The sequence below is a fragment of the Linepithema humile genome, chromosome 5 (genome assembly GCF_040581485.1).
Source record: "Linepithema humile isolate Giens D197 chromosome 5, Lhum_UNIL_v1.0, whole genome shotgun sequence".
NCBI lineage: Eukaryota > Metazoa > Arthropoda > Insecta > Hymenoptera > Formicidae > Linepithema > Linepithema humile.
In genome coordinates this window covers 22064523-22080099 of record NC_090132.1, presented here as the reverse complement: position 1 = coordinate 22080099, position 15577 = coordinate 22064523, and the positions used below count along the sequence as shown (strand labels likewise).

General features: G+C 38.7%; 1 protein-coding gene across 11 annotated transcripts in view; it reads right to left on the bottom strand.

Annotated features, from left to right (window-relative positions):
• The window catches only part of sd (TEA domain transcription factor 1 homolog scalloped), a 198314-nt gene that overhangs the window by 74608 nt on the left and 108129 nt on the right, over positions 1–15577 (bottom strand). For 6 of the 11 annotated variants that reach the window (XM_067355416.1, XM_067355417.1, XM_012373734.2 and 3 more), the window contains one exon: positions 5721–5801. The exons of the other annotated variants lie outside the window; for them this stretch is intronic. In XM_067355416.1, the coding sequence (XP_067211517.1) occupies positions 5721–5757 (37 nt within the window). In that variant the 5' untranslated portion in view covers positions 5758–5801. The remainder of the gene's footprint in view (positions 1–5720; positions 5802–15577) is intronic. 11 annotated transcript variants of the gene reach the window in all.

The window sequence follows — 15577 nt, the reverse complement described above, 5'->3', positions numbered from 1 at the left end:
GTCGCGACAAACAAACGACCAGCTCTTTTTGTCGTCCTGCCGAGGAGGCCCCCTGATCGTCCTAACGATCGTCGGTATACACCTTCGCGTGATTTCTCAGCGGTCGACGAAGAATCGTCATCCCTCTCCCATCACCCGCTTCCCCTCGCATCGTTCGCCGCTTCTCTCCGTTCGCGAGTGAGGTTTTTTTGCTTCGCGGGATTCGCTTCGCCTTTGATCTCGGCGGGAGAGAACTATGTGGCGTACCCGTATGGTTCCGCCGCCGTCCGGTTCGACCGGATTTTCCAGGGGCCCCGCGTGTGCGCGCCGCGCGCGCGAATCAAATGCCGATCGTACCGGAGCCTTAAGCAGCTTTCATCGCGCCCCGCCACAATGTTGCCGCCGACAATCGGTCGCGCCGCTTTTTGCCACGTCGCGATAAATCATTGATAACCAGAGACGCTTGAGCTGGAGCGAGAGACCGGTATACCATGTGTTGCCGATGTTATTTTTAATGCATATCCAGACGAAATTAGTATATTCATTTTTGGATTGCAAAAGAGAAAGTAGCATGAAACGATACGGCTGGAAGAAACGGTTGAAAAGCAGTTTTAAATTACATTGATAAATTAAGATAACAGAAGAACCACGATGACGTTAATTTGTGGGAAATCGCAAATCAAAATGAATTGTTCCGTCACATTCAGATTATACTTCTGTAAAATTTGAGCTCCTTATTCATTTAGACACTTTCTTCTCGACGCTCACAACGCCTTCAAACGCGCCTGCTACAAATTGGCGAGGTCTCGGTCAACAGTTTGCGCCGTTACTCACATCAATTTACATGTAAGCATCTGTCCCGGAATATCGCTATGTATATGGTTCGATTGTTAATAACCAATTCACTAGCAACTGATAATTATTTAATTAACAATTAATTATTTGCGGCTGCTAACGACGTGAGTAGCTTCGCGGCATCCCCGGGGGCACACCGGGGTTAATTACCTAACAACGCTCAGCCGACTGTGATATCAATGTAGTTTGTGCTGGGGGAACTGTTAAATAGTCATACGCATTTCCAATCTGCGTATCTGTTATATCGGAACGCCCGTCGGCCGTAATTATAGCGCGCAGTAGCTTGCATACAATTATATACGTAAAGTATCTCGGAGTGTTCCCACGAGCATACACTTTCTTTTGTTTACAGATTATTTGTTTTTCTTTTTAACGCAACCACACGAGTAGAAGAAATCTACCTTTTTATATCAGTTGCCACTTTTTGCACATCTCATCAATATGTGATTAGACTTTTAATTTTCAAAGTAGAGCGTTTAAACGGACGTAGAACGCATGTAATTGTAGAACCGTCCTGTCGAAAGTAGAACGTGTGACAATCCCGGTCCAATCTGAAGTCAATTTCTCCCAGCAAAAATTTAATCAGACGCCACGAATCTTCTTTTTACCATTCGCGTTTAAATATCTTCGTGATTAATACAAATAAAAATTCTGTTGAAATAAAGTGACTTAAAAATACTACATATATTTTTAATCTCTATTTCAAAGAATGTATATACGTATTATTGTGTGTTACAAATTTTCTCTTGCAAAAGAAGACACATTTTAAATTGATCGAAAGATATATAGCAATGTATATTGTATATATTAATTCAACACATTGTAGACGCCCTTTTTATGCTCCGAACGAAGATGAGATCCTTTCTTGTAACGACATGCTTGCAAACTCAGAAAAATGATTCCACGAGAAGAAGAAATCGTTCCCATGTTACGACTATCTCGATTTTTTTTCAGCCGTGTATGCTCGGGGCTTTTCAATTAAATTTTCATTTTCTCTTGGAATCAGCGGCGCGCTCTTATCCCTCAGCAGAACCGCTTAATTGTCTCACTTAATCGTTACAAAGGCGTAAATCATCGTAATATAGCTCTTAGTAATTTATTATATCCTGGCTACGCCTTCCGCGTCGTTCCTTCGTATTTTTCGTACGATCGATAATTTATTATATTGCCGCGCTATAAATTGGACACGAGTATTGGCCGATTATTGCGAGCGCTTTTCCGAGTTTTACGATCAGACTCTGATCGTAAGTGAGAAAAGGATCAAATCACGGACTCCGAATTGCGTTTCATGTTTTTTTTCTCTCATCCGTAAATCTAAAACGACTTTACGCAAATAGGTGGGCTTTTAGGCTTTACGACGAAAAGTACCGGAGGTAAATACGATTTAACGTCGTACAAATAACGCTGTCGGTCTCGGAGCTCGTTTCTAACAGGCGGAAGAGAAGTAAAGGTTTCAGAGACGTCATCAGGCTGGATTGAGAACTGCCGCCAAGAAAAATATCCGCCCGCGCTCATTTAACTCCGATTTCATCTTCATTCGCGCACCACTGAAAGATCTATGACGAAGACGTTTTGCCACATGGAGATGCGCAATAAACTACAGTCGTAACATTTTCTACGAAATGAAGATCCAATATTCCGCGAATTTAAAAATAATAGTGATACCGCTATCGATCCGAAATGAACCGCAGCGTCGGTTTCCAAAAACTAAAGCTTTGGATATTATCGGTATACTAAAAATTTATCAATCTATATGTATATTGATAAGATATCGATATATATGTATATCTTATCGATATACTTATGCATCGATATCTTATCGATATCGAAACATGACTACTATTCCATCATTTACAATATTGAAATAAACGGATCAATCGCATTAAAAAGGAATTCTTCAATCGTCAGCCACAATCTGCGGCTAAATAATAATAGTAATAATTTATTTGTGATTTCTGAAATTCTCATCCTTACGAAAGTAAAGGAAAGAGAAGGATAAGATGATGGGTGAGACGGGAGAGACGAGAGAGAAACAACACCTCCACGCACGCACGTGTGTCGCAATGTCCCTTAACGACTGACGGCTGCTGGAGAACCGGTCGACCTCGATATACCTCGAGGCTCGACTTGCCTGTACATATTACACGCGCCGTAATATATATATATATTCCCGATATACACAGACTGGATTTTGCACAATCGTCGATGTCGTCGCCACCGCCGCCGCCACCATTGCTCGCGAAATTAAAACTATACCGTGGAAAATCGGTTTTACTATGCCTTGTTTAAACAGCAGATCCCACGTTTTTGCGCGAAACTCACCTCGCCGCAATATCTCGCTATCGCAATATCACGCTGTGCTATACACATTGCATTCACTGGTGCATTTAACTCAATAAACGCGCGAGAAAACAATCAAGTTGGTTTCCAAATATTAAAAAATTTCAAATATCTTGTAAAGTAATTTATAATAAGATATATGTAATTTTTAAACCTATTGTAATGCAAATATAGAATTAATCCTAAATTATAAAAAAAAATTGTACAGTTGACAGATGATAACACACTTTATCAAATACTAGATCATTGAATTTCTCTCGTAGAAATTATTAAAATTTGAAAATTTTTTCATAAAATATAAAATCGTGGAATATTTTTATTTCATTCTTCTCATAAAGTTATTGTATTCCTAAACTTGATATGTATTATAATATGTTATAAACGCAAACTGCGACACAGTGTAAAATGTACGTTCGGCAGATCAATTTACCTGTTCCACACGTGTGTTTCACAACGAGGTTTATCGTGTCGTTGCCGAAGCAAGCGAGAGCGAGTGCCACCAACAAATCCGACGGCCATTAGCGCCATTAAAATCTTGTTTAGTTGCGTCAGAGTTCGAGCAGATTTATCACGCGGTTGCCGCGGTGACATTTGCCCGCCACTTTTAATTATTTGATATGCGTTTTTCCCTTGCATATATGCGTAGGAAGGTCGCCCCCAGTAATTAATTTCCTTCTTCAATTTCGTAATTGCTGTAAAACCCGTTGTACAAAAATGTTGTCGCAAAAATGTTTCTTGTTTCGTTATCATGTTACAACATATATATAATAAGATTTTAACATTTTAGTGCCATTTCTATAATAAAACTTGAAACCTGTACATAAATCGCTATAAATATTAGTATCCCAAGTATTAAATAAAACTCATGGAAGCCTATTTTATAAATAAAATTTAAAGCAGATGTAATAAAATCTTGCATATTCTGTTTTAAATCTTCTTTAGAAAATATCAATAATTTTATTTTGATGAAGGTTTCATTTGGAGATTAGTTTTAAAAATATTGCAAGTTAGAAATGAAATAAAAATGTAATAAATTTAAAAAATATAACATATCCTATTAAATAAATTTACAATTTTAATTTAACGTGCAACGTGTCACGCGGCAGAATTAAGTGCAGCACGCGTAATGCAATTTTTCGCGATTACGAGCGCTCGGTCGGATTAACACAAACACAGTCTCATGATAATTGCGGCGAAGAAATAAACACTAACGGTACGTACGACGATAGCCGAATGATTCAACCCCAATTGCCTGCTGAAGCGTGTCGCGCCCGACAAAATCGCCGGTTGGTCTTCCCTCTGACGTAAACCGCGGCAGAGATTCGGGCGATTAGCAAAGAGCAGCGGGCAGCGGCGGCAATACGCCTCGTTGCTACCTCGTTCGTGAAAGTAACGGGCCACACGTTTATATTTTTCAATGCAACTGCGCTCGCGCGCGAGTGCGCACACGCTCGGCCGTGCCGAGTTTATGATTTTGCTTAATTAATGGTCTCCTCGTCGGCTGCCGCCCTCCGCTCTCTGCCCTCCTCACCCTCCTCCCCACCTGTTCCCGGCCTCTCGCCGCTACCAACGGCGGTGGCGGCCCGGCGGCCATTAGCCCGCGCGGATTGCGCAATTTCGGGAAATTGCGAAGTAATTCGCGGTTGCGGCCACTCTCGACGCAGAAGCGGCGAGGGCGAAGCAACGGGTGGCCAGAGGCACAGAAAAGGACGAGTGGATTCTACGAAAGGACGGTCGTTGTTGGTTCGCGATGACTGCTGATTCATCGCAATCGATTCTAATAAAATGAAAGAAGAAAAAAATACAAAAGAAAATACGATAGGCGGCAATTGTATCAGAAAGACCGCGTGCGGTTAAGAGGATCAACGGATGTTCAGCGAACATGTGTCAATTCGAATGGATTTTATATAACAGGAACCGAAAACGCCGGTTTTAAGTATTTTAAGCCGGAAGATATTTCAGAAATCTTCACGTACGACTATTGATGTAATAAGAACTGTTATTTGTCCGCTATGTAATAATCGGAGAAGTTGATATAATACAATCCTTCTCTGAAAAAATTTGTTAAACCTATTTCTAAGTTTTGTTTGTCATTTTGCATAAAGTATAGCGGTATTGTGTTGCAGAATTATATTATAAGATAAGATAAGTTGTTTGTCACAATACAAATTTAAGTTTAGAAAGAATGTTGAAAGTAAAAGAATACTTATACAATGCATCTTGTAAGTGACGCATTTAACCACGCAACATTAATGCAAGACGGATTTTCTATTTGCGAAATATATCGATAAAAATTACAGACCGTTATTGTCCATCTTATTACGGCAATTTGTACAATTCAGCATTATAATTACGTAACCACCACACAGAAAGTCTTGAGTTTCTTACACCACCACCATATTGCCCATATTCCGTGTTTAAATAAGAAATCAGATACAAAAGACAAGAAAGAGAGAGAAGTAGGATAAACAATATCCCGAAAAAGAAGGCCCGGTTAAAGCGAGCCGTCTAAAGAGAAAAAATAAAAAAAGAAATGTCTACGATACCGATGCTATTTTGAGTACTGAGTTCCCAGTCTTTCATGAGGATTTCTCGGGCAGGTCAGGATGACGGCGACGTGGGTGCACCTATAATGCAGACAGTGATTGTCAGACATAGACTGACGTAAACATCTTATTATGCGATTGTCGATAGCTCGCTAAAATAATACATTATAACTATTAAAAAAAAAAAATACTTATTGTGTATATTTCAAATAAGTGATAACTAAAGTATTAACATCATTGGCATTGCTATAAAAATATATAAGTCATAATCCTTTGCGTATCTTAAGTCCAAGTTTAACTTGTTACGCAATAGATTTAATCTTGTTCAATATTGATTAAAAAATAAAATTGTTATAACTCACAATTATTCTTATATACAATTTATTCTTCTTCACAATTTGAAATATTATTAGAGTAAAAACTTCTATAATCCTCTTAAAGTCTTAAGCTATCATTATAATCAAATAATGATTTATATGTTTTATATTTGGCTTAACAATAAAAAGAAGTCCCAAGATTTCCTTCGATTTGCCCGCTGGACAAGCATGATTTACGATCGAAAATCCGCCGGAGCAAAACGCGCTAATTATGTCCGCGTGCGAGTTTTTCTTTTGAAAAGACCGGACGTCCTGACTTTCACACGTGTAACGTTTCTGCGGTGAAATCGGCGCGTTATAAGTTACGAGGCGAGCAGCAGTCGCGCGATTCACCGTTCGCGGTTACGCTTACGAGCATCTTCGGAAAGCGTGGAGAGGAATGAGACAGCTGTACCCGCGCGTACATACATCACTAAATGTGTATAAATACATATTCCACTGAATTACGTCAGAGCGACACATACGGCGATAAACATAACTTCGTTTAATTTTATTTAATTAGCAAGATCAATTAATCGTTATAAAATTTTATTTGGAGAGAAGAGAAAATTCCAAATTTTTTATTGTAATATATATATATATATATATATATATATATATATATATATATATATTTCTAGAAAATCCACGAAAAAATTATAAACAATGATAAATTGTTGAAATTTAATGCGCATAAATATAATTCCTAAAGTATTGTGATATAATATTGATGGCTAGATATCAATACCTAACTAGAAATTTAACATCAATACTACTGAAATTTTGCAAGCTTCGCTAGTAGCAAATCATATTTTATCTATCTAAATCGTATTTTATCTATATAAATTGGGATAACACAAATTTCCACTTGATTGGTTTTTGCATTTTCCTATTTTTTTACTTTTAGCAACCTATTCTAAAATAAATGGTGCGGAATAATTTATCGCTTTGACGAATTTTTCAAAAAATATTCAACGTAGAAATAGTACATGAACATATGGAATTGCTGCAATTTCAGTTCTACCAATTCAAATGGCATAACGAATAGTTGATTTTTTCTGAAATATACCTCTCTATGTGCGTACAGCATCGAAAATATTTCAAAATCAGAAGCATTCCATGGATGCGTCAGTTTTCGTTTATTTCGATGCACTGATTGCTTTTCTGTATTCACGAGTGTCTAGAATATCCGCGTGAATTTATGCCGCACAAATATAGTCATTTATAAATAAACAAATCCTGCATAAAAAAATTAATGTGTCAACTACACTCAATGAAGACTACCACTATCATTAAATGTGATTAAATTTCGCTAATAATTAACAGATTATTTCATACAATCCTTTAATTGAATAATTATAACGATAAATGAAAAACGTGTTGAATGATCGCGAACGCGTTTACCAGACAATGCAAATTTATTCTTAACTTATACATGGTTCACTGCAACGGTGTCAAAATAGTTTATTTGCGATGGTAACTCTACTGTGCGCGGAAGAACCAACAATGGCGAAAACCGGTAGAAACAGATAGAAATATGTGAGAGGAAGAAAAAAGTAGCGCGCGGCCCACCACAAGAACGCCGAAAAGTTTATTTGTTTCGTGCCTACAGCGTAACTCGAGTTCCTTTTTACGCCATTTATGCGCCGCTCTAAACCTTGCTGTTGGCATTTTGCGCGCAAATTTTTTCATGTCAAAGGACAACGCTGATCCGATGAGAATCCGACAATAGCGATCGATTATTGAAATAATGTTATTTGACCTCATTACTATTCAAAAAAAGAACTTATAAATTCTCATATAAATTATAAAAAATTCATTTATGCATTACATTAATTTTAAACCGTACGTTTTCTTTATTCCACTTCTCATCTCCACAATATCTTGCAATTCATAAATTATATGCCTTAATAATCTTGTTGATAAAAAATCAACTTCAAATTCAGGTAAAGGAAAAATATGATAAAAATAAAATATTCTACATACCTAACAATTATTTTTCTTTTCATCTCCTTATCACGCGTGGTATAAAAAATTATATAGCCCGCGCAAGATGCAGTTAGTTCTCTCTTTTTAATTTCCCTTTGCGTCGGAAGTAGAGCATTTCCTGGCATTCGTCGCGAGACGCGCGTATTTTTTTAAAACTACTACTGAAAAATCCACACAACGAGACAAGTTTTCCGCGTATAAAGCTAGGTCCCCGCGAAAGAATGCGAGGTCCCAAGGAACGCTCCTCCTCTCCATGCGGAAAGGAATCTCGAGGGTGAAGCGCGCCTGAGGCATCATCCGACATCGGGAACGACGCTCGCGGCATCAGGAAGCTAAGTGCACCTGCATATTCGTGCATACGTGCACGCACGCACGCGAGGTTCCTTAAACCGTATAATCCCGGGAATGTATTGGGTCAACAAAGAAGGGCTGTGGATATAGAGGAAGAAAAGGGAGAGAGAGATAGAGATGGTTCGTGTAAACTACCGTGTGGAACATTTTGGAGCTGTTCGCGGCATTTGTGTGTACATTCGCGTTTATTATCCGCGTGGATTTGATTTGAAGAGGCCATAAGGTTAATAACGTATTGCATCGCAATAATACGTTTCTTACATTGATTCGAATCTTGCCTTAAGCGCTGAAAACATCCAAATAATTACGTCTTGCTCGCGCTCTGTTACTCGATAGTTAAATATTTTTAACTTTCTATTTATTACACGTCCATCCTGTCTGATATTTAGCATTGATACTGGTTTATGAAATACGCTACTTAGAAATTCCGACACGGATATGCCACGTGAAGAATCGATTAATATAAAATCGATCGATATATATATGCAAACATAGACATATATCTATTGCATAATTTAAAAATGTCACGGACAAACCAAATTAGCATTCTGACATATATTTCAAGGGAAAAAAACACACTACATTAATAAATGAAATATTTCTTTCTATAAAACATATATAAAAGAGAAATAAAAAAAAAGAAAAAATAAATAAATAACAAATATAATTGTAGTGATGAAAAAATAATCTAAAAGTAATAAAAAAATAACAATATTTATCAAAGCACGTAACACTCTTAAAAATTGTTTTAAATATAAAAACGTTAATTGACAATGTTTTTATATTTTTTTCAATTATTTATACATCAAACATTATTACTTGTTATTAAGTTTGCGCGACCGAAATTGCAGAGAGTGAACAACTACCGGCAGCGAGGATCTCGCGATCGCCATTAGCGATCTACACGTTTACACACCTGTATTCGACTTGTATAACGGAGCGCGATACGGGCATTCATTACACACTGCTCGCTACCTTAGGTATATCCACGTGAACTACCGAGGTAGAAGTCAAGAAGCGTTCCGTGACTTGAACACGACCTCCATTAGCCTTTCTCGATCAGACCGCTAATTAGTCGGCATTGGCGAGTGAGCTGCAGCCTCCGCGTATCCGCGCTTCTTTACCTCGTGTCTCTTCAGCCTTCGGCATTCCTCGCGGATATTAAAACTTCAGCGTGGTTCAAGTCGGAACTCAGACAAGCGAGACAGGTGAGATGAAATTTACGAGGAGGAACTGGCGAATTTACATAATGAATAAATTTATCGATTTACGACGGAGAAAAAGAATGTTCAAAAGGAAAGGAAAATTGTTCTATTACGCTGCAACTTATTTTGTGTGCTCTTTTTGTTATTCTAAATTTTCGCACGTTCTTAATTCTTGCTCTTTTAAAACTGAGTATTTAAAACTTCTCGCAGCACTTTTATTGTAATAATGAAGTGTTTCTGGAACTGCTACATCGCTCATCTCTCTCTTCGTCAATTTTACGATATCCAAGCTTCGTCAAAGAAACAATGATATTTATATTCCTTCCAGGTAAAGATTCAACTGACATGACGATTACCGACTAGCGAGATGAGAAGATCTTTTGCATGTCCCTCTTCAAAACAATCAATTGCCATTCCGTTCTCCGCGAATGAACCGTTAATCGTTTGACGTAACGGCGGCGGTGGTGGCTCGCTTCCGCGGCAGGGTAGGATTTCAGGTGCCCGGTGGTATCGCGAAACAACGTGGAATGGCGGAGAGCAATGGATAACCAGTGCGCAATTAACACAGCAGAAGCCTCCGCTTGATTTTACACGAGCCGCCCGCGGTAACCACCCCGTCCACCTCCTCTTCATCACGATAATCCACCCCTGCCTCCCCCTCGTACCCTCTGCAACGGTCCGGGTTCGAGCGAACGCGGACGGGAAGCGCGCGGCGCGCATTTAATTTGCAAATGCAGATTGCTTTCCATTTTAATATAAATTGTTCGAAACAAAGGCAGTAATTATGCCGTGCTCACGCGCTTTCAAAATGGCGGGGCACTCGTTACCGTCTCACTCTCGGTCGTACTCCCTCCGCCAAAATTCTCTTCCCTCTTCGTCCCCCTTCATAACAGATATTATTATATATAAAAGAAAAACCAGATAGAAAACAGCGCAGAAGGCGAAACATTCGTAGCTCAAAAAATAAAAGTAAATGAAATTTTTGTGTTTTTAGAATGTAACGAAGCAAAACTCTACAAAGTACTACGTCAAAGTGACTGAATTTGGAGGCTATTCTTCTTTAATTAAAATGTTGAAATAATAATCAAAACTTGCAAATAGAAATACTAGTATTTTGTTTATAAAAAAGTATATATAAATTTGCGTATATATGATAATATATTATAAATAATAATATATTACATATTTATATATGTGACAAAAATATGAGAATAAATGTTATGTATATTCCTTATGTGAAGCATTTGCTACATTAATTTTGATAGAAAAGATCAAAAGACAAAATTATTATTTAATTAGAAAATCGAAATCTATTCAGAGGGAAATTTTATTTAATTATTAAGAAATTCTAGATACTACATAAGTTATGCAAATTTAATTTGCATAATTTATGTAGTACCTATACATATATGTAGAATTATATTTCTATCTATAAAAATATTTGTTACAATATGACAATCGAATTTTCAAATTTAGAAGAAGTATTTGAGACGCGCTGACTGAAAATACAGAGTGAGTGCATATATTTGAGACACTGACTAAAAATACAAATGTGATCTTTCATCATATGTCAGCAATTTTAAATATTACATTTTTTGGCAGACAAGATGCAAATAAAATGTTGAGATAAAATTGAATAAAAAAATATTATATTTATCATTGATTTTTTACAATAACTCGCGATGATTCTTTCATTTTTCGTTATCAAATAACGATTAAACTTTATGCGAAATAAAGACCGTCATCAAATTCGTGAAAATATCAGTTAATAGAAAAATTAATCAAGATAAAATAGATGTTCTCATTTAATATTCATTTGATACATTATTGATAGATCGAAATTGAAACTATGCACAGCAGGAAGGTTAGGAGCCGCCGTTCTACCGAATACGAGTTTGGAATTTTCAGACGAAATAATAATTCGGTCAAATGGTCGCTTCGGACAAACGGCCGGCCGGCCGATTGGCTGTTCCATTAAAACGCTCCAAGCGATTCCAGGCGAGCCGCTTTGACGAATCTCACCCTCGATCGCCATATGTGAATGGCGGGGGACTCGGCGAATGCCCGCGGGCTGATCGACGCGGCAAAATTTTCGCTTTGCTCGCTGGCGCATGACACAGCGGGCATACATGCATACATGCGCTTGCACAGACACACATCTTGCTCACATCTCGACAGCAGGCCTTGACGCAGATAATAACGTAATTCAGCCGTGTATGTATAACTGAGGGTGGACGGCGGTGGCGCGTAATGCATGAGTTGCTCTGCACCGACGGTTTATTTGCCATGCACTAACTCGCGTGTGGCGGCCTCGATTGAGAGAGATGCGTCTAGAGATATTAAATCCAACCGGATCAGATCAAGTATCAATGGTTACATTTTCATACCGTGTATCACAAACATTCATACCTTCAACGTGCTTCTTTTCAAATAATATTATAAACCATCTAATTTTAAATTACTATATCTGCTTATTTTTGTCTTTCCCCATATTTTATAAATCTATTATTTGTTAAAGCGAGGCGACAATCGTACACGTAGCTTCCTGTTATATATCTTCCGAAAGGGTTAATCGCAATTCCGACATCGCAAGCGGTACGTATGGAATCGTCGCGACGCCGTGCCGGCGACATACCGGCACAATGCCGGCCGTCGAGACGCTCACGGCCGCCGCCGACGAGCGAGCAGCACGAAGAACGATGATGGAAGCGTTTCGCGAGCGAGAGCGCGAGGCTTTACGCGATTGCCATACACGGAGATGGAGTGCAGGATGGTGCACTGCCAGGCTACAGTGAATTTGGCCGCAGGATCCTGCCGGCTCGCGAACGATGCACAGCAACGTTCTCGGCCGCATCGAGTCAAGAGTATTCTATCTCCGCTCCATCTGTCTCGCCCTCTCTTTCTCTATCTCTCTATCTCTCTATCTCTCTATCTATCTATCTATTATCTATCTCTCTTCCTGTCTCTGTGCTTCCCTATCTTCCCAATTCAAGCATATATAGAGATAGAGCGAGATGGATAGCGATAGTAATGGACGAGAGATAGAGAGAGAGAGAGAGAGAGAAAGCCAGCCGAATTCCTAGCATACCGCGGGGCCAACTGGTTAGCGAGCGATTTACGATATTGTAAACCGATGCGACGGCGGCTGCTGTGCCCACCGCCGAACCTCAATCTAATAGTGGCGACTCTAACCTCCGATGCTAGCCAAAGGCACGTCGCGTCGTCCCCTGTGACTCTCCAGTCCGAGGAGGACTTGTTGGGCGCTTTCGTCTTTTCCGCCTCACCCGTGTCGTCAACGTAGCTACCTCCCCGTCATTTAATTTCATTGTCTTTGCCTCGAGGCAAAACGGTAATCGCAAGCAAACCCAGAAGGACTTGTGGAACAAAACAAAAATACAGAAGTCTGATAAAAATGTAGGTGTAAGAAATATCTAATAAATATATTATAATATTCATACGGCTATGTACTACATTTTTATTACTCATTTATACCCATCGCGGTGAACTGATTGACATTTGTGAGAAGTGTTCAAGCTCTTTTCTCTTTCCGCTACTACATACGACTAATCTGTAAGACATTTTAAACAATGAGAAAAACATTTCAAAAACTTTAGATTTTTAAATTAACCCAGAAAGTTGTGCGAAACTTTTAAAAACTTAAATAACCGAGGAACCGAACTGATCCTACTCAAGTTTTTGCTCGTTACATCAGCTCGAGAATGCGAATATGAAGTTCATGTGAATAATGTGCTCGAATCGACATACGGTCGAATCCACGTAATGCATCGAGATTCCTAACATCAACATTCGTAGAAGTCAATATCAAATCACCCGTTCGCGTGACTGCCGGTCGACTTTTGTATTACCGGCATAATGTTCGCTGATGTACGATAATGATCGGGAGGTCGAGCGTACCAAATGAGCGGCGGGTCTCGGTCGTTGGCGTTACACTGTTACGTGGGGATACAACTAGGAATTTCGAGAAGATTTATAATTGACCAAATCCATTAACAGCAACGTACATAACGTTTATTAATACGCCAGAGATGTAAATTCCTCTATCACGACAAATTTGATGTATGCACAAAAAGTTTAAAAAAATAATGTCGAATATTTCATTCTTGACCATTGAAAGATTAACTTTTTTTATGTTTAATAACAACAGTGATCATTTAGACTATACTGGATTTCCTCAGTGTTAAATATCTTGGTCCAGTGACCAGTACTTGGATCGTGCAGTTGCATCACTGCAATAGTGGTTAAAAGCTAAGTGGTGCGTGTATATGTCGAAAAATCGCTCGAATAAACATTCCTCTTTGATATCGATGCTTCGTGCACGAAAACGATTCGCCTTTGTCACCTGCACAGGCTATATTTCCATTCCGCGTGTCATTTCGCCAGTAAACTCTTTTTTAACAATATAGCAGAACGGATTTTTCACGCTACTATAAATAAAGATATTGAAAACATCGTTTAATACCTGAAAAGAATTCGTCAGCTCTTCTCTTTCGAGATTTCCGTTATAAACCGATTCGAATTCTCACACATTGCGTTTTAAATCTTTTTTTCGGCAGGAAGTTTATTCCCGATGACACCGTAAAATCTCGTAATCTAATGTGTGAAAAACGCGCGCCTGAAGAGTGCGAGACTCGACGGATACAGCGAATAATTAGAGATTGCGAGACGGTGGAAACGGAGCAAGAGCGAGTCGGAGAAGGGACGATGAAAAAGACAGAGTGATGATGAGACACGGAGAGGAGAAGAGGGCACGAGAAACAACATATGCAGAGAAAGAGAGGGAGCAAAGAGAGAAGGAGATCGCGTACGGTAATCTAGTTGCAAACATAGCTCGGAGTTGGAGCTCGAGTAGCCATGCGGAATAATGATATGTAATCGCGAAACTCTCCTGCGGGATCACGCGTGTGCGTGGCGCGTGTGCCTATGCAGGATCCGGGGAGTCGTTACGGAACAACCGAACATGCTCGTGCATTTACGTTGCGCACCGCAATAACCGACCTCGGATGTGTATCCGCGTGAATACAGCCGGTGACATCTAACTTTCGTGTTAATTGTAACTCGGAGCAGCGTACAATTTCGTAATCGTACCAGTGAGCCTTAATGATTATTCTGAAATAAACTTTGAGTGATTCGTGTTTTCCTACGAACGATTAGAAAAGAAGGAAAAGAGAAACTAGGAAAATTATCATTTCTAAGAAGATAACCAAAGCTAGAATATTTAATTTTCACTTTCAAAATTATTATTATTTTATCAAATCATTTTATTATTATAAATCAGAAGGATATTTGTAACTTTCTAATTAGTTTATTCGTTATGTTGTAAAAAGTTACAGCTTTACATACCTAAAGTTAAATTTAATTAATAATATATCAGAGTCTTTTAGAATAAAAATATGAATCGTATTAACTTCTCTTTTCCAGAAAAAGACGAAGAAATTAAAGAAGAATCTATTCTTGGAGCTTGTGACCTTTTATCATTATTTTCAGATTCCAAATTTATTTTTGGCACATTGTTTCTTTAATATGTTCTCCATAATTCTCATAATATATTATCCATAATAATTTTAAAAATATAATTAGTATGCGTATTAGTATTATTATACATATATGAATACGCGTGTGGGTCAATAACTCCGCTTCTGTTTGCGAAAATGGGGAATACGAAATTTCGTTTGAACGTACAAGACCCGTTCGTTTAACATCCGAAGAGAAATTAGATCCATGATTAACAAACTAGACACGCAAACGCCGACCGAGAGAGCACGGCAAAATTCCGCTCGACTCGAAGAGTTAACCTACGAAAGCCGATCTAGAAACGGATTTGCAGTGCGAGCGCCAAAGCAACTATTAGCCGCACACCGTATCGCATTCGTGGCATGTTGCGTTGCGCATACACAGTGCCCGGAAAATTTCTCTGCTAGCCTCGCCTGCCATCAAA